Raw genomic sequence first — 20783 nt, forward strand, 5'->3', positions numbered from 1 at the left:
GCAACATAGCACACTAGTGATTCAGAGAGTTTGACAGTTCTTGCCTTACCACTAATGTTTGCTCTCTGACTCTAAGGCAGTCATGTAGATCTTCCATTTCTTGAAGTATGCCTATGGAGGCTTTTTTGTTTGGGGACGTTGAATAGAAAAGCTGCGTTGTTTTCAGTGCAGGGAAAAATTGAATTTGCTATTTTGAAAATGAAAAAAAAAAGGGACTAGGTTGGTTCTGGGTAGAGTACTTTGTTTTTAAGTAGTGCATCTTTTTAGATTTTATTTGTTATAGAATAGAGGTAATATCTTCTCTCTATCACATGGATCTAGCATGAGCCATTACATAAAATATCGTTGTGAAGCACACTAAAGATATGGATTATTTAACATATCCCCATTGCTCTTACCAGGGATTATCCCACTATTGGTCAGAATGTTTTCCTTTGCAAGATGGGGGCGGGGCAGAGAGGACTAAAAAGACTTATCAAAATGACTGAAATTAGTAATAAAGTGTGTTGTAGTTCTCTCAGTTCACCCCCCACCCTGCATCCGGTCCTTCTCTCCCTGCTTTCAGTTTGAGCCCCTAGAATGGAAACAGGTCAGACTTCTAAACCAAGGTGGAAGGAGGTTGAGCTCTTCATACCAGCAGGTGATTGACAGTCTTTTTTGCCTTCATGCTTCCTGGTAGGTGGAAACATAACACTATTGGTCAGAGGGAAGAGGATGACAATGGCATCCAATTATTGGTAAGTTGTTTTTCCTTTTTGTAGTGCAGGGGAGACAGAGAGAAAAAGAAACAAAGAGACAGGGAATTCTTTGCATTAGTGTCCTGCAACATACAGGAGGGGAGGATTCCAGGAATAGGGACGATGTTAGCAGAAAGACATACCTTCACAGCATACAAGTTGCAAGCTTTTTTTTTTTAACTATTTAAGCTGTCTCATAAAATGTCATCTCTAGGACCTTCTTAATTCCTGTAGTTAAACACTTTTAAGATTGTTTTTAAATATTTTAAAAACTCTTTAGTTAACAGTGTCATCCCAAAAAAACTTCGCTGAAATCAAAATCAGATAAATCCTAATACTTTCCAGTCCACAGTTATTTACTGAGCACTTACTAATTTTATGGTATCATGGGGAATATAGAAAAAGCTAAAATACAGTTTCTTCCTTCAGACAGTTTTTAAGAGTCAGTCCGAAGGCCAAATATGGCTTACTGCCTGCCTGCTTTTATATAGCCTTCAGGCTAAGAATGGTTTTTACACTTTTGAATATAATAAAATGTTATTTAACAATTCTGGGGCTATACAAATACAGGCAGTGTGGGTATCCATTCTCTGGGTTCGATTTGGCCTGAGGGCCAAATCTGGCCTATTGCCCCTTTTATATAGCCTTCAGGCTGAGCATGGTTTTTGCACTTTTAAATATAATACAATTTTATTTAACGGTTCTGGGGCTGTACCAATACAGGCAGTGGGCATCCATTCCGTGGGTTGGATTTGGCCTGAGGGCGAAATCTGGTTTAGGGTATAATTGTGCTGACAAGACCTGTACATAAGAGAAGATGAGAGGCTGCCTTGGATTGGTAATTACATAGCAAATGAGTAACACTGATAGTCTGTGCTTCATGAGTCCAGAGGAGGGAAAGATCATTGTGCTTCTCGGGGTGATAGAAGATAGATTAATGGAGGAGATGGAGAAAAAGTAATCCAGTTAGGAAGAAAAACAAATTCAAAGAAAGTCTGGAAGCAGAGATGTACATAATGTATTTAAAGCAAGGCAAGTTCTCTTTTGAACATAACTAGTTCACCTAGAACAAGGCTTCCATGTTGGAGCAATCCATGAGTTGATTGAATTCTCTTCTGTACTAGAGGCCCTGGAGGGATACATAAGAAATATAAGATATGACTTCTAGCCTCAAGGAGTTTACAGTGTAGCTGGGTAGAACAAACATGACCCACAGGAAATAATTAGAGAGCCTTGAAGCTCTACACTGTGCAACTCTGACTAGCACTGTGATTCAGTGAAAAGAGCACCAGTTTCAGTCTGAAGACCCAAGTTTGAATATGCCACTTACCACCTCTGTGACCTTGGAGAAAGCCCTTCACCTCTCTGATCCTCGTTTCCTCATCTGTAAAGTGAGGGGATTGGTCTAGATGGCGTATGGGGACCCTTCAAGCTCTAGGTCTATGATTCTAAGTACTGTTAGGAATTCAGAGAAAGGGGATATCAACGCAGGCTGGAGGGGTCAAGAGTACATCTTCACAGAGGAGATGAGAACTTAGCTGAGGTTTGAGGGAGGCTTTCGATAAGGAGAGGGGACAGGGGAGGTCTTTCCAGGTGGGTGCAGCAGCATAAACAATGGTAGCAACCAGTATGGCACGTATGGGAGACTGAAGAGGTCTAGAGCACTCCATTTTGGAGAGTAATAGGAAGTAAGACCGGATAAAGAAGATGAGATCAGATTATAGGTAGCCTTTAACACTCAAACAGAGTTTGGACTTCAGCTGGTAAATAGAAAATAGGGAACCATCGTAGCTTTCAGCACTTCATCATGATGAAACTAGGGATTTAGAAAGATTGATCTAGCTGTGGAAATGCAGCTGAGTGTAAAGGACTAGCCTTGAAGTAAAGAAGACCTCAAAGTCCTGCCTCTGACATATACTGACATATACTGACTCACTCTATGACCATGGGGCAAGTCATGATCCTGTGACCCTATGAACTTAACTTCATAGCACCCCAGGCACTTCTCCAAGTCTGTAATTACTGATTAATTACTTCTATAATTCCTGGTTTTTAGTGTCACATCACCAACTACTTATTGGACGTCTTAAAGCAGATGTCCTATATTGTCTAAAGCAGAACTCATTGCCTTTTCTCCCAAGCCTTCCACTCTTTCTAGCTTCCATGTTACTGTTGAGGGCACTCCATCCTCCTAGTCCCTCAGACTCACAACTCTCAACTACTCATTTGCACTCACCCAACACATCTAGCATGTTGCCAAATCTTATACCTTTGTTTCTGCCTTCACACATCTTTTGCATATGTCCCCTTCTCTTTACTCATAAGTATTATCCTAGTACAGGCCCTCATCACCTCATACCTAGACTACTGCAATAGCCTTCTGATCAGCTCAGGTGCTGGAGTGACCTTCCTAAAGCTCAAGTCCAACTGTGTCATCCCCCTACTCAGTAAATTACACTGGCTCCTTTTTACCTCCCAGAATCCTCTGTTTGGCTTTAAAAGCTTTTCACAGTCTGACCTCTTCCTACTTTTCTATTCCTTTTAACTTGACTCCCTTTCACATCCTCTGTAATCCAGCAGCACTGGCTTATTTGTTCCTTGAACATGACACTCTGTCTCCCGACTCTCCCTTTTCGCTGGCTGTCCATTAGGCCTGGAATGCTCTTCCTCTTCACCTCTCCCTCCCTCAAGGCTCAGCTGAAATCCACATTTTGCAGGGGGTCTTTCCTTGTTTCTTTTACTACTAGTGCCTTCCTTCTGAGATTCTCTTGTATATACATAGGTGACTGACTGTTGTCTCCCCTATTAGAATGTGTTTTTTGAGGGCAGTGACTGCGTTTTTGTCTTTTTTTGTATGCCCAAGGTTCAGCAAGTTTTGGGCACATATTAAGATCTTAATAAGTATTTACTGATTGACTGATGAGGATGGTTGGAGGGAGTGATTCTCTGTACCAATGAAATCATGATTCTAGACCTAAAATATACATATAAGTGTGTGTGTGTAGCATATATACACACATACACACAAATAAATGTGCAAAAACACACATATATATGTATGGTTATGTATATGTGTGTATATATATCAGTGATATACAGAATGAGTTAGAGTTAGATTTTGGGGAAGTCAAATCTAGCCAGGAGGCTGTTGAAATAATCCATGAGTGAGATGACGAGAATCTGGACAGGAATCATGAAAGCAGAAATGGAGAAGAAATGAAACATTCAAGAAACATTTTGAAGATAGTTATAAAAGGAACAACAGAATAGATATAGCAGGCAAAGGAGACTTACAGAATCAACAATGTTTAGTAAATGACTGCAAAATTTCTAACCTTAAGATACTGGAAAATGCTGGTACCCTGCTGAAATGAGCTAGTTGAGAAGATACAATTGTTTAATTTTGTGGGGAAAGGCAAGAAGATGATGAGTTTGTCATGGGACAAATTGATTTCAAGTTGTTGATGGGACATCTCAATGATAGTTGGAAATGCAGAACTGAAGCACAGGACTAGGGAAGTGGATTTGTATGTCTCTTGAATAGAGATGATACTTGAGGCTGTGGATGTGGTTGATTTTTCTGGGGGTAGTGAATTGTAGGAAATAGGAGAATTGAGGACAGACCTTTGAGAGGCTTTCATAACTGAGGGATAGGAAGAAAGCTATAAGAAAGACACATCACCTGAGATATATGATAGATGGAGATATGTGTGTCTTTTTTTTTCTCTACCAGATTGTACCCTGCTGGAGGTTATCAGGCTATTTCTTTTTCTTTGCATTTACTCCATTTTAATTCAGCTAGGAGGCATAGTGATCATGGTCCTGTAGTCTGGAAAATCCTAGTTGAAATCTGGCCTCAGGTTCTTCCTAGTGGTGTGACCTTGGACAAGTAATTTAACCTCTATTTGCCCCAGTGTCCTCATCTGTAAAATGGAAATACTAATAGGACCTACCTCCCAAGGTAGTTGTGAGAGGACCAAGTGAGGTAGTGATTGTAAAGTACTTAGCATAGTGTCTCACACATAATAAGTGCTGTAAAAATGTTAGCTATTGTTTTGACTATTATGAATTCAATTCCACATGCATTTGCTAAGTGCCTATTCTTTTTGAGGCACTGAGGCTGCAAAGATAGAGTGTTAGTCTCTGGCCTCAAGAAGCTTATTTTCTTTTATTTGTTTGTTTTTGAGCCAGTCAGGGTTAAGTGACTTGCCTAGGGTCACACAGCTAGTAAATGTCTGAGGTGGGTTTGGACTCAGGTCCTCCTGACTCCAGGGCCAGTGCTCTATCCACTGCATCACCTAGCTGCCCCAAGAAGCTAATATTCTAAAAGCGTGAATTCAGCATGCATTCCATGCACACGTATACATTCCAGTATTCCAGACATGATGTCTGGAGTATAGTCAGTGATAGTGTTGAGGAGCTGGCAGGGACCTCTGAGATCATCTAGTTCTCAGTCTTCAGTTTATGGATAATGAAAATGAAGGTAGGATTACAGAACATTACAGTTAGGAGGTACCTTCGTGGTCAGTTGACTCCACCTGTGCCTGAACAGGAATTCTCTCTACAGAATCTTCAGCACGTGGGCTCCCAGTCTCCACTTGCAGACTGCTAGGGAAGAGGAACTTGCTACTTCCCCATCCCCTTTTGGATGGCTCTGATTGTCAGGACTTTTTCCTTATGTTGACTCTAAAATTTGCTTCACTGCAGTTTCTCCCTGTTGCTGGTTTCATCCTCTCAGACCAAGCAGACCAAAGCTAATCCCTAGTAGATGATTGGATAGTTGAGTGAGTTTGTGAGCCATCTTCAAATTCACTAGTAGAACAATAGCTAAGGTACTTCATCGTCTCCCCTTTTGAGTCTCAAGTCTGACATACCTGAAATTCATATCCTCCTTACTTCTGCCTCTTGGAATCCTTAGAGTTCTTCCGTATTCCTTTCAGATGCCAGCCCATAGGAAACCTTACTTGATTCTCTTAGTCTAGGGCAAGGCGGGGAGCCTTCAGCCTTGAGGCCACACATGGCCTTCTGGGTCTTCAAGTGCGGCCCTTTGACTGAATCCAAACATCACAGAACAAATCCTGTTTGGATTCAGTCAGAGGGCTGTCTTGAGGACCTAGAGGGCCACATGTGGCTTTCAGGCCACAGGCTCCCCACACCTGGGGAGTTTTAACTTTTTTGTGTCATACACCCCTTTTTACAGGCACAAAATACATGGGATTACAAAGGAAACTAAATATATTGACATGCGGTTGTCAAATTTAAAAAATTCTTTTCATTCACAATCCCAGGTTAAGAACCTTTGCTCTACCACTTTGTGCTCCTTGTCTCCTCAAATTATCTTTTACTTATTTATATCTGTAAATATATCCCCCTTCAGTAGAATGTGATTTCCTTAAGGGCAGGAATTATTTTTAATTTTGTCCTTGTATTCCCAGGACCAAGCATAGTGCCTTGTACGTAGTAAGTGGTTACTAAATGCTTGTTGAGTTGAATTGAATTGAATTGAGTTGAATATCTGAATTTTCAAAGCAGGTACTAGACCTGGTACCAAAGCAAGGCGATGAGTACAGTAAAATGTACTGTTGCTTAACTAGAATTTTCCATTATTTACTGGGAATGAATTTCCTTGAGTCATTTTGGTGATATCCAACTACAATATACCGATTTCTATTACCATGCAAAACATTTAAAAGAATCTTAAGAAGACTAAACAATCCCAGACACATGGATATCAACTCAAATTGTAAAGACTGCTAGGGGAAGAAGGAAAAGGATAAATCATTAAGCACCTGCTATGTGTCTGACTCTAAATCTGCTAAGCACTTTACAGATATTGTCTTATTTGATTCTCACAACAGCCCTGAGAGAAGGGTGCCATTATGATCTCCATTTGACAAGTGAGGAACCAGGAAGACAGAGGTTAAGTGACTTGCCCACAGACACACAGCTACATCAGTCTGAGGCCCAATTAGAACTCTGGGTCTTCTTGACCCAGCCCCAGCCCTCTGTTCACAACCTCCTTGAAGAATTGCCCTGTGGTAGGCTAAACATTGCATAACTTTCTAGATAGGATGTTGTTAGTCATGTCTAAATTCATTTTCCCTGTTAAAATGTAAGCCCGTTTTCTCTTGCTTAACATTCAGTGGAGGTGGAGAGAAGTGATCAATATCTTTGAGAAGCCCTTCCACCTCCATGGAGAAGCCCAGACTTTGTGACCATGATGTGCCATTGCCATCCCCTCACCCTTTTCCTCCTGATTTCTCCCACCTTTTGCCTGGGTCCCTTGCCATTTCCCTTCCCCTCCACCCTGAGGAGACAGAGCTGGACAGAGTTTCATGAAGTGAGAAAGATGGAAGTCTGAGGACTACAGCAGAGAGGAAGAGGCAACCCATCCCTAGATGTTCCCTACCAGATGTGTTCCCCACGGTGTCATCATCTGGAAAAAGGCCCTGGCTGCTGTGCCCATGCTGTGGCTCCATCACTAGTTGACTTACAGGAAGCCACTGTCCTTTAGTTAAAATATCAGCTAATGCAAACCTGGATAATTGTAAACCTAGTTTTTCTGACCTTTTGCATTTTAAGTTGCAAAGGTTTTATACATTAGTTGAACATTAAATAATTTAAAAACATGGGTAAAAAGAAATCTTTCCCCCAGATCTTCCCTTCTTTTCCTCCTCTCTCCTCTCCCACCAAAAAGGTATGATGAATGGAAGGAAAGGGCAACTGTCATGTGTGATAGCATTTGATAACAAATGTTACAGTACAATCTGGTAAGAAATATCTGCTTTTCCTTTATCATGAAACGTTACCAAGGAGCCTTCCTTTGCTGAAGGCGCTGACATTGAGAGACTAGGCTTTTGAGCTGTGCACTCCTTGCATTTGTTCTCCAGTTACAAGCTGCTAGGGACGTTTGAGGATTTTTCATTTGGTCTGTCAATCGGTCTAGGTAACCCAAATCTCGTTGCACACACTATGGTGTGAAGGAAAAACAAAACAAAACACTTGATTCACTTCCCATTTTGGGTTTGCTACTTATCTAACTGTATGACCTTGGGCAAATCACTTCACCTCTCCTTTCCTTCGTTTCTTTGTGTGTAAAATAAGGAGGTAGGACTAAATGATTCCAAAGTTCCTTTTTGACTCTTACTGTCTAGGTTTCTAAATTTTATATTTACTAATAAATGACTTAGTAACATTGCAAGCATAGACATAGTGTCATAATTGGTTAAAGCTAAAGCAACATAAAAGGTGGATAGATCTTTCTATTATTGTTAATTGGTTGTAATTAGGGTGAATGGTCTTGAGAAGAAGGTGCAATCCACAGCTGTAGGCTCCATCCCAATTATGGCTAAACTTCAGGCCATAACTTACTACGCCCTGCCCTCAGCCATGTATGCCAGATGTCAGCATCTGTCTTCCTCTCTGTAGGGTCCAGGCTTTCCACACAGTTATGCATATTTCAGCAGGAGTCATTTGTAGTTGTGGACTTAAAGCTGACTTTATTCTCTCATTTTATCTTGTATATATCTTATTTGTACATAATTCTTCACATTGTCTTCACTTGCTTTGGGTATCTGACTTATGTTCTCCTGTTTCCTTTGCCATCTTACTTTGGTTGCTTCACATGTCCAAGTTCCTGTTCATTACTTGGACCTTTGGCCACCTGCCTTGCTCTGCCGTATTGTTTTTTTGTCCAACTTGCTCATCTGGCTGGGGCTGAACCATGTTGATGTGTGAATATGCCCTGACTTTGCCTGAGGTCTGGTCCTTACCTTTGATGCCTGGTTCCAGGCCTTTGGCTCCATCTGGAACTTCTAAGTCTTGCTCACATCCAACTCATTTCTGAGCCGATTCCTTATTCTGACTTCCTGGCCTGTCCCTAGCTCTCTCAGGCTCGGCTTCTAGTCTTTCAAACTGTGACTCAATGCCACCCACCATCCAAGCCCTAACACAAGTTAAAATCAAGTCATTTAGTTATGATGAGCACTTGGGGAGTGGGTGGAGGCATTACATTTGTGTATACATATATATAGACATACCTGTAGGTATATCTTATGTGTAAATCTGTGTGTTGTTTGTGTGTTATGTCCCACATTAGACCATGAACTCCTTGAGAGCAGAGATTCTTTTGCCTTTCTTTACATCCTGTGGCGCCTAATGCAGTGCCTGGCACGTAGTAGGCACTTAATAAAATGCTTGTTGACTTGGCTTAACTTCTTTGCCTGGGGTTCCTGGCCTATAAAATGAGGAGGTTGAATTTAATGGCCTCAAGTTCTGTGCTTTCCAGTCCTGTGTCCATGATCCTGTAAGCAGTGGAGAGGGTCCTTATCAAGTCATTAACCTAAATAGCAGGGATATAGAAATACGCATCTCTTTGTAAGTTGAAAGCATTAAGGCCATCCTTGGAGAAGTCTGTGAAATTATCCAGCATGGATCACAAAAACTATATATTCCTAGTAAAACAAACTTGGATGAAGGTTGTTTCTTGGTTGAGCTTTTTTTTTTTAATTGATGGTGTGACATGGGAGATACTGGCACAGGACCACCCAGCATGGTGTGCCCACATCAGAGAAGGTGCTGTGTTCTCTGAGCAAAGCAGAATTGAGACAGCTCACAGGAAATGCAGGACATGCAAATTTAAGAGAATCCACTCCAAATGTTCACACAGACAGTTTGTGCCTGACCTGTGGTAGAGCATTCTAAGCTCATATTGGCCTGATCAGCCGAAGTCAGACACACTATGACTCTAGCATAGTGAAATCATTTTGGTCTTCTTCTCTTAAGAACAAAGGATAATAACCAACCATTTCCTATGAATCTGGGTACTGGGAAAGATATCTACAGAATTAATTCAGTGAGCTTCCTTTCCATTCTCTGTTTAAGGTAACTGTTTAACAACAAATTGTTTAGGGGAGCTAGGTGGAACAGTGGGTAGAGCATCTAGTCTGGAGTTAGCAAGACCTGAGTTCAAATCCAGCCTTAGACACTTACTATCTGTGTGACCCTGGGCAAGTCACTTAACCCTGTTTGCCTCAGTTTCCTCATCTGTAAAATGAGCTGGAGAAGGAAATGGCAAACCACTCCAGTATCTTTGCCAAGAAAACCCCAAATGGGGTCACAAAGAGTCGGACAGGATAGAACAATAACAACAGATTTGACCAGCTACTTAATATTAAACAATTGTGTTCTTTGCATCAGTTTTGTAATGACCTTTATATTGAATGCTGGCTGACCTTTTCTTTGTTTCTTTCCCATATAATAGACAATGCAGTTTCAAGGAAAGCTCAAGTTTCTGTTTGGACAAAAGAAAAAGACGCCATCAGGAACACTCCTGCCTCCCCAGCTTTCATTGTTTTGTGTGGTGGTACCAATCCTGCTCCCTTCTGTGACAGAAATGAAAATGAAAAATGTGCTTCTGAGAGCCAAGCAGAAAGCCGATGTGGCAGCCTCCACGGACGCCAAGTAAATGCCAATTTACTCTTTATTAGGATCAACAGCAGTAAATAGCAGTTATGCATTGAAATATGTGGAAGAACGCATAATGGCCCTGTGAACAAATGTTTTGACCTATTAACATAACTTTCAGTGTCTCTCAAGATTTGGGGTATATCCCTGTCTCATTTTCAACAGGAAATCAAAAAGATAAATTTGAGTAGTTGTGAGATGAGTAAGTTAAGTAAGCTGGGAGGAAGAAAACAACACTCCATGTTTAGCTCAACAACTCAGAGACTGAGTTATTATTTAATAAGCAGTTGTGTTCATGGAGAGTCTGTGGCCAGCAATTTCCCCTTCTATTCATAGAACATTGCCTAAAGAAACGCTCAATTCACATAAAAAAAGATGAAGAAATTCTGCAGCAATAAAAAGGACAGAAATAGTTTTTAGTTTAGTGGTCTCAAACTCAGATAGAAATGGGAACCACTAATATGTACATAAGGATCCCTGCAGGCTGCATATTGACCAAGTTTCAAACTGTAATGCTATGTTTTATTATACTTTTACTTATTTTGTTAAATATTTCCCAGTTACATTTTAATCTTGTTACAGCAGCCTTAGGAAATGTGCCATGGGCTGCATGTAGAATTCTTGTTGTTTAGTCATTTCATTCGTGTCTGACTCTTTGTGACCCCATCTGGGGTTTTCTTGGCAAAGATACCAGAATGGTGTGCTATTTCCATGTCCAGCTCGTTTTACAGATGAGGAACTGAGACAAACAGGGTTAAGTGACTTGCCCAGGGTCACACAGCTAGTAAAAGTTTGGGGCCAGATTTGAACTCATGAAGATGAGTCTGCCTGATTCCAAGCCCAGTGCTCTATCCTTGTTTCTAAAATTTAATCTAAAGGGTGCTGATAGTAGACCAGCCTGTCCTTGGGAAGAGCTTTTCAGAGGATTAAGGATGCTCCCAAGTTCTGATATGGTCGGCAGTTCAAGAGAGACAAAGGACATGAGACCAAGGACAGTCTTCTGATACTAATCCTTATTTTCTGTAATACAGTTGTATGGTTCCACTTTTAACTAAAAACAAATAATAAATTATAATCACTGCTTTTCTGCTTCATGCTTGCTAAGTGTGGTACAGAAGCATTGCCTGATTGGAACGATATTAATCAACTGATACATACAAGACACTGGGTTTGGTTAGACTTACCTACTCACTGATAGGTAGCTAGTTCTTACAGTAGATGGAGTGCTAGGCCTGGAGTCGGGAATAATGTCAGGAAGACTTCATCTTCCTGCATTCAAGTCTAGCCTTAGACACTTACAAGCTGTGTGACTCTGGGCAAGTCACTTTACCCTGTTTGCCTCAATTTCCCCAACTGTAAAATGAGCTGGAGAGAGAAATGGCAAACCACTCTAGTATCTTTGCCAAGAAAACCCAAAATGGGGTCATGAAGGGTCAGATATGACTGAAAAAAAATGCCTGAACCTGATTACTAGCCAGTCCTCGTCCCATCCCTGAGCAGAACGACTTTCCTCATTTCTTTGCACTTCTTTTTAGTGCTAGTTTCCCTCTACTAGTACTGTCTTTTCAGTCCAACACATGCTAGTTTGCAAAACTATTTTGTTGCAAGGAAGAATCTTGGGGTACAAATGTTTTTCATGCCAAAAAAACATAGGTATACAGTTCAGTTGGATGGGGAGGTCCCTTCCTGGCTGAGTTTTTTTTTTCCTTGTCTAGCCCACTGTCTGATTTTTTCTTCCCATTTCCTTTCTACTTCTACCTCAAATCCAACCTGGTGCTGCAGTTGTACGCTGTGAAGGAAGCAATATCCTTTCTGGCTGGTTTCTTCAGGTCTTAACTCTGCAAGGCCAAACTGTACTTTAAGGCACCTCCAATACTCTGAACAGCGATGTGGCCCTGATCCCTTGGACTGATCTGTTCAGGTTTCCAGCCTCTCAGTTTGCAAACTGGACTCCTTCTATTTTGGTCCTTGACTTGTTCAATCCCTTCTCTTGCTGCTCACGTTTATCCTTCACTTTATGTCCAGGACAACTAGCATTCAGTTTCGTCCATCCCTACATTTCTCGCATCTATGTCCTGGCTTCATTACAGATTTACATATGAAATGTACATTTACATTAAATATACAAGGTTGATTCCTGTTTTCAGCAAAAATTAGTCCAGAGATGCCTGTATAACTGTGAGGCGGCTGATCATTCCAATATACTTCTCTTTATAAATTATTCTTTACAGTTCAACAAACTTTATTAAATATGCACCATGTGCAGGGCACTGAGCTGGATAATGGAAGTGAAATGACCAGCCAGATAGCCTGGGAGCCAGGCCATATCCCACTTACTACAGGCTAGCTATTTTACTGTCATTTATAGTCACTTGGGACTATAATTACTCACAGTTTGATGAGATTTTACAAATAAGGTAAAATGAGGCACCAAAAGGACAAGAAACATATTGAATTTCCTGAGTTCCAAGTTTCTGCTGGTCTGATGAGTCAGGGTTCATATTCAGTCTAGAAGTACTAGAAGTAACTGTGTCTGTGATTACTCATGGTTGTAGTTTAAAGTGAGGTTTACCAGGGGCTCATGAACATTCAGGACAATGCTCCAGAGCTGAATGGTCCACTGAATAAAAGCACATTTATATAGTGTTTTAAGGTTACATATATTATTTCATGAGACAGGTACTATTATTATACCAGTTTTTCTGATAAGGAAACAGGTTATAGAGTTAAGTGACTTGCCCAGGGCCATACAGCTAATAAGTGTCCAAGGCAAGTTTTGAACTTGGGTCTTCCTGATTCTAATTCTAGCCTGCTGTCCAGTGTGACCCCTGCCTGCCTTCTGTGAACCTCAGTGCTTAGAAAAGCAATAACATTACCTTCCTGGCCCAGGGAGAACAGCTGGCATGGTAGTAATCTTCCCAGGATGTTGGTGTAGAATGTATCCTTGGAGGAAGCTGGAGCTTCAGACAAGAGGCCTGTGTCTGCCAAACTGAATGGCTACGAACCCATTGGAGGACTTAGGCCCTTCTGAGTCTGTCTCTGGGCTGTCTTCCTGAAGGTTCTAAATCCAAATTGAATTTTGACTAAGCTTTCACCGTTAAGTGGGAGTTTACAAATTTGGGGAGTTGAGTCAAAAAGCTAAATGCACTTTTAACCCTGCAGCTTGAAATGGCTGTGAGGAAACAGTTACAGAGGGAAAGCACTGGGCTTTGCATTCCCAGTTTCATCAACCCCACACTCATTCTAGGGAGAATTTTTTCTATTAAAATGAGTAGAACTAGTTACAGCCTCTTATTTCCTCCAAGCCTTTTCAGGATTCCTTACTAGTCATGGAAGTAGCCAGATGCCCACAGGACGCAGGCCTTAAAGAATTCCTAGGGGCAGCTGGATGGCACAATGGATAGAGCACTGGCCTTGGAGACAGAAGGACCTGAGTTCAGATCCAGCCTTAGACACTTACTAGCTGTGTGACCCTGATTACCCCTCCCCCAAAAAAAGAATTTCTAGAGGGGGACCTAATGGGAACGAGGTAGTGATTAAAGAAATCAGCTGTACTCTATATCTTTCTTCAAGTCCCATTTGTGTTTAGTTCTAAAGGAAATCAGTAGGGGTAAGGAAGCTCTCTATCCATGTTTGCTATGGGTAGGCAGATGCTTATGTTCTCTTGACCTGATAATAGGGGACCTCAAATGAGGGTGAAACAGACTAGAGTAATGAGATGAACCCCACACTGCAGAATGAAGCATCTCTCTCGCATGGTGTACCTACTTCTGCCTTCTTCTAACCAGAAACTTGAGATAGGAGAGGATCAAAAGAATTTTTTTTTTACTGGCCAAAGATTTAACATAAATGAGAAAACAAATAATTATAGCAAACTAAAATGATAGACTCATAGATTAAAAACTGGAAAGGATGTCAATGACAATTTAGCCCAACCCTCTCATTACACCTATGAGAAAACTGAGGACAAGAGAGCTTATGTGACTTGCCCAAGATCACACAGGTGGTAAACATGAGGGCAGGATTTGAATTAGGTGCTCTGACTGGAGTCGGTACTCTTTCAACAGCATCTTGCTGTCTTCCATATTTAGAGTTTAGGTATGTGGTTGCCGTATGTCACTAGAGCACTAGCAACTTTGGTTCTCGGGGCAAGCAGCACAAAATGCAGCCTAAAATCAACTTTGCATGAATTCATTCGAGCCAGAAAGGGAATTACTACAGTGGTAAACAGATGGGTATATCTGTTCTAGCTAATTATTCTTCTTAACTGGATGCAAAGCTAGTTATTTATATCTGTTGAAGAACCAAATTGTTGGGGTAGGTAAGTGGTGCAGTAGATGGAGCACCAGCCCTGGAGTCAGGAGGACCTGAATTCAAATCCGGACTCAGACACACGACACTCACTAGCTGTGTGACTCTGGGCAAGTCACTTAACCCCAATTGCTTCACCAAAACAAACAAACAAGCAAAAAACCAAATTGTTAAAATTTGAAATGTAAGTAGTTCAGAACAAAGCTCCAGTTAGGCAATAAATATTTATTAAGTGCCTGTTCGTTATTATTAAGTGTGCAGTACTGTGTTAAAGGCTGTTTCCTACCAATGACTCAAGCCTTTTCTTCTATATCTCTTTATTCTCTTTTTAAATCTGATTTTTCCCTAGTTGGTAGATGTGGTTTGATGAGGTTATTGATTTCTCCACCTTCTAGAATCTTTCTTTTACCACACAAGTCTGCATTGGGGAACCCGGGACCTTGGTACCTGTATGGTACAATCCCTCCACTTCTATTTTCCTTCATGAAATTCAGGTCTGTGCCTCCCTCACCCACAACTAGTTGGCCGTGGCCTGGAAAAGTTCTTCCTTTTCCTTCCTAAGACAGAAAAGGCTCTTCCTGCTCTGGCCTTCCATGTTATCTCCTCCCAGTGTTTTTGTGCCTTTAATTCCCTCACCTCACATCTGAAAATCTCAGTGCTTAAGCGTTCCTATTCTGCTGCCCACTCTGCCTGCCCCCTTCTCCCTCCCTCTTCCTTTTTCCCTTTTCTTCTCTCCCTCTCTCTCTCCCCCTTTTCTCCCTCTCTTCATTTTCTTCCTCCTCTTCCTCTCTCCTGTAATCTTTCTTCCCTCCTCTTCTCTCCTTCTCCCCACTTGTCTCTTCCTTCTTTCTGGTTGATCTGCTTTAAGCCATATTCACCTGGCCAGAAAGTAGTGGCTGCCCTTGACCAGGTTAGCTCCTAGCCCTCCTTAGTGCCACAGACTAGAATCAGCCATGTGGCTTAGAACCTGAGAATAGGCCTCCCTGGCTACTTGGCTAACCCTGCTTTAATTACATGCTTCTTCCAACAGAAGACCTGCCATCTCTTTTTTTTCCCCCATCCTTTCTAAATGTCCCACCCCTAGAGTGGGAAGCTGAGAGGGCAGATTTCCCTTAGGATTAATAGGCAGTTGAACACCTGCCCCTCTTGTCATGTTGTTGAGTCCAACCACTTCCCTACCGTCATCATACTTCATATGGCCAACATCCCCTGAATCCCCTCCCCAGGGTGCAGTTTACCAGCTTGCAGTAATTAGAAACAATCAGAAAACATTCTGAAGTAAATATTACACATTAACAGCATATCCTCACCACCCATAAGGGTAGGGCTTGCCATCAAATTCTGACACTGATAAATGTGTTTATGGCATATTGATTAATGTAGAGGGGCTGATACAGAATTTTCAGGCTCCATGGAATCTGTGACCCCAGTGATTGCTGAATACTGCCCCAGGAAAATTTTTCTAACTATACGTGGCTGTCTTTGTAGTCAGTAACACTCCATGTGAATTAATTTCTCACAGCCATTTTCAAATAATTTTTATTAATTCAAATAGACTCTTTTAATCAATCGATCAATAAATATTAAGCACCAACTATGTAAAAAGAAGCAAAAAAAGGTCTGCCTTCAAGGAACTTACATCTAATGAGGGAAACATCATACAAATAATACATACATACACACCCCCCCCACACACACACACGCATGTGCGCATGCTATATACAAGATAAATGGGAAATAATTAATAGAGGGAAAGCACTGGAGTTAAGAGGTGTTGGAGAAGACTTTCTGCACAAGGTGGGATGTTGGTTGGGACTTAAAGGAAGCCAGGGAGGTCAGTTGAAGGAGCAGAGGAGGGGGGACGTTCTAGACATGTGGGGCAGCCAGAGAGAATGCCCAGAGCTGAGAAAGGGGTTGTTTTGTTCATGGAACAGCCAGGAGGCCAGTGTCATTGTAATGAAGAGTACATATTGGGGAGTAAGGGGTAAGAAGACTGGAAAGGTCAGAGGAGACTATGTTATGAAGGGCTTTGAATACCAAACAGCATTTTTGTATTTGCTCCTGGAGGCAATAGGGAGACAATGGAGTTTAGGAAAATCACTTTGGGGACTGAATGGAGGATGGGCTGGAGTGGAGAGGGACTTGAGGTAGACAGACCCATCACATCTATACCAGTAATCCAGGTGCCAGGTGATAGGGCCTGCACCAGAGGGGTGGCAGTGTCAGAGCAGAGAAGGGGGCTATTCAGATGTTGAAGAGGTGAAATTGATGAGCTGTGGCAACAGCTGGGATATGGGGAGTAAGAGAGGGTGAAGCATCCAGGGTGACTCCTAGGAGGAGAGCCTGAGGATTGGAAGGTTGGTGTTGCCCTCTGTTGTAATAGGAGCAAGTGTTTAAGGGAAAAGATAACAAGTACTGTTTTGGATTACTGAGTTTACAGTGTCTACTGGACATCCATTTGAGATGTCTGAAAGGCAATTGGAGACGTGAGATTGGAAGTCAGCAGAGAGCTTGGGGACAGATGGTAGGTTTGAGAATCATCAGCATGAGATGAAAGCTGATGAGATCAGTGAGTGAAGTAGTGTAGGAGGAGAAGAGAAGAAAACCCAGGACAAAACCCTGAGGATCCAGCAAAGGAGACAGAAGAGGCGCAGTCAGGTAGGGAGGAGGAGAGCCAGGAGAGAGTGGTGTCCTGAAAACCTAGAGAGAAGAGAATATCGAGGAGAGAGTGATTGACAGTGTTAGCCTGCAGAGAGGTCAAGGAAAATGAAGACTGAGAAAAGGCCATTGGATTCGGCAACTAGAAGATCATTAATAAGTGGAGGGAGCAGTTTTTCAGTGGAAGGATGAAGTTAGAAGCTAGATTGTGAAGGGCTGAGAAGAGAAAGTGGAGGTCCCAGTTGTGGATGGCCTTTTTGAGGAGATTATCTGCAAAAGGCATAAGGGATGTGATTAACAGGGATGATTTTCTTCAGGATGACAAGAGTCATGGGCATGTTTGTAGGCAGTAGGAAATGAACCAGTAGACAGGGAAAGATTGAAGATAAGTGAAAGAGTGGGGATGACAGAGGAAGAGGTCTGTTGGAGGAGGTCGGATGGAATAGGATCTCTTGGACAAGTGGAGGGGTGAGCCTTGGTAAGGAGTGTAGCCATTTCATCATGTGAGATAGGGGTGGAGGAGAAGACAGTGGCAGAAGGTTCTGTCAGTGATGGGAGGTGAGGAAGAAGGGAAAGGAGGAAGCTCACACAGAGTGGCCTCAATTTTTTCTTTAAAAAAAAACTTATTCACATCCATAAATTAAATGGTTGTGGGTTAATTCTGCACTATATAGACAAGTATTTCCTGGCTGATATTTGAAATATAGTGCTTATTCATCTAAGTAGCATTTTCCAACTATGTAGAGAGGTAAAAAGTGAGTCGGGATGAGCCCAGACATATTTGAGGTTTGGCTCATGCTTTTTATGCTAGTTATGAATCCGGAACTCTAAAGCATATTGGGCCAAACACTTTCTTCTTACCTCTTGCAGCTGCAGTTTACAAGAAGGTTTTCTTCATCTCTCAGCCCCTCATTTCTTTTCCTTCACATGGATTTCCTTATAGCATTTTCAAACAGAGACAGCACAGGGTAGTAGCTAGGCAGGCCTAACAAGTCAAGAAGAATTGAGTTCAAATCATGTTTTTGACCTACACTAATTACATGAACCTGTGGATACGACACTTAACCTCTTACAGCCTGGGGCAGGCTGATCTGCTTAGGTAGAGGGAGCTTCCACACCGGGAGTTCCCTATACGAAATTAAATTACAAGTCCAGAACAACAATAACAAAAAAGCGTTAAACTATGAACGCTGGTTCTTTGATCCGGAAAATCTACCTTAATATCTTCTGCAGCCCCCAGATTTATAAATTAAAGGTTAGGAAAAATCCAGGTTGAGTTTAGAACGTGGACCTGAGGAGCTCAAAGGGGTTGGTAAGTTCATTTTACCTAATTTTATCATTAGGTCTTCTAGCCCCACCATACAAGGAGAGATTGATTATTCTATTTTATGTATATAAATATATATGAATGTGTATATGCATAATGTGTATCTATAAACATATGTAAGTACATATATAAACACGTGTATATATAAATAGGTATACAATATACAAGCATATACGTGTGTATGTATATATTCACATAAAAAGATATACATGTGTATATATAAACTAGCTCTGTGTAGATGTGTACATATACGCATGTAATATACACACATACTTTCCCCTTAAAATATACAGTGGAAATGACAAAGCACATAGTTTAGAACCTGAAAACCCAGGGTCAAGTCCCACCTCCACAGCTTACCAGCCATTGTGACTGTGGGCAAGTCAGTTAAACCCTCTTGAGTCTTAATTTCTTTGTCTACAAAAATAGGAATAAAATTTGTAGTAACAGCCTTACTGGGCCATTGTGAGGAAAGTGCTTCTCCCACTATTGAGCCGTGTCCCTTTTATTCATAGAGTTCGAGGTTGTATCTTGGTAGCTCTACTCCCAAATGTTTTCCACATTTTATCGGTATTTTAAGTGGAATTTCTTTTTCTCTATCTTCCTGCTGTATTTGGTTCCGAATGCTAATGATTTATGCGGCTTCATTTTATATTCTGCAATTTTGCTGAAGTTCTCATTTCAATTAATTTTCAAATTGTCTGAGTAATTCATCGTATCATCTGCTTAAAAAAAAGTGGTTTGGTTGAGGAAAGCACTTCTTAAAGCACAAATATAAGTCAGTGCCCCTGTTGTAAAACAGTGAGTTTTATTCTGATGGTAAGGAATGGTCAAGGATGGGAGTAGGGAACATATGGCCTGGAGGCCACAAGTGGCCCTCTAGGACCTCAAGTGCAGCCCTTTGACTGAATCCAGACTTCTTAAGGAACACATGTGGCCTTAAGTCCACAGGTTCCCCACCCCTGGTCAAAGAGAATGGCCACCACCTGAAGTCACTCCTTATATGTGTTGTATGGCAGTATAATCCAAGGCAACCAAAGTGCTGGCTCTGAAGGATCTCTAGGAAATTTGGCTCACTTGAATACAGACTATGGAAGGTCCGGCTCCTGATACCCAACTTAAAAATCAGGAACATCTTCTGAGCTGCTCTACCTCTGTTCTGAGTACATTTTCGCTTTCTGTATTCCACAGGCCATTTCTCCCAGTCAGGCATCCTAAGCTATTTTTCAGCTTTTAAATATTCACTTTGGAAAGTTTATAGGCACAGGTAGTTCATGTTTGCAACACAGTGTCACTGGACAGGTATTTTTCTTTAGTGATACTTGTTCTACTTAAAGTAACAGGAATAGTAAGTAGAAAGAAGATTAGGCTAAGAGTAAGGAAGTTGGAGTTCTAGCCCTGGCCCTACCACTAATTAGCTTTGTGACCTTGGACAAGTTGTTTTGCCTGTCTATGCCTTAGTTTTCCCATCTGTAAAGCGAGAGGATTGGACTGTGGGACTCTGAGGTTCTTTCCAGCTTTAACGTTCTGTAGGAAGGGCCTATACCTGTGATTTCATGGGCATGGGAACCATCCAGGTGAGGACACTCCCTCTACCTCTGTCTCTGCCTCTACCTCTTCTCTGCAGTTTCTAATCTGAGATAACTGAGGGTGCTGAGACTTGTACAGTCTCATACAGCCAATACGTGTCTCACAGAGGGTTGTTGTGAGAAAAAACAAAAACCCCCCAACAACTTCTAAATCATGGTTTGCTATGTAAATATGAGCTAATACAAATATTCCCACCATAAATCCTAACCCCATTAGCCTCTTCGCTAATATGATTCAACAGATGAGTCAGAGTCTCTGTGTTGGATTTCTAGTTTCTTCAGCATGTTCTTCTGAGTTTTTTCCTTAGTAGCTTTCCAGTTCCTCAGTTCTCATCCCAGTAAGTTTCTGTTTGCATTATTAGCTCTCCTTCCTCCATAAAATATTTTCCAAAACCACTAATTTGGAAACTTGGGAGGATCTGAAACCAATAACCAGAGAAAAAGCCTTGGTGATTATTTGGTTTTTTGCCTTCAAGGCAGCTCACCCCATTCAAGTGCATCTGCATTTATTGTACCTTGACTCTTGAGAAATGTAGCTTGGAAACCTCCTGACGTTGTCTTTTAGATTTATATGCCCAGGTGAATCCGGACATCTTTCTCTGCCCCTCCTCCTCGTTAAGATTTTATTTATTTTTAAGTATACTTTTTAAAATTCACATTCCAAATTCTTTGCTCTCTAGCCTCCCTCCCAGCCAT

The 20783-nt window shown here is 41.5% G+C and overlaps 1 protein-coding gene across 1 annotated transcript in view; it reads left to right on the plus strand.

The window, feature by feature from the left end:
• Positions 1-20783, plus strand: part of AHRR (aryl hydrocarbon receptor repressor) — a 261892-nt gene that overhangs the window by 226473 nt on the left and 14636 nt on the right. Inside the window, exon 8 of the mRNA XM_020985671.2 lies at positions 10000-10199. Coding sequence (XP_020841330.1) covers positions 10000-10199 — 200 coding nt within the window. The remainder of the gene's footprint in view (positions 1-9999; positions 10200-20783) is intronic.

This window comes from Phascolarctos cinereus, unplaced genomic scaffold, assembly GCF_003287225.1.
Source record: "Phascolarctos cinereus isolate Bilbo 61053 unplaced genomic scaffold, phaCin_HiC Scaffold_4;HRSCAF=312, whole genome shotgun sequence".
Taxonomy (NCBI): Eukaryota; Metazoa; Chordata; class Mammalia; order Diprotodontia; family Phascolarctidae; genus Phascolarctos; species Phascolarctos cinereus.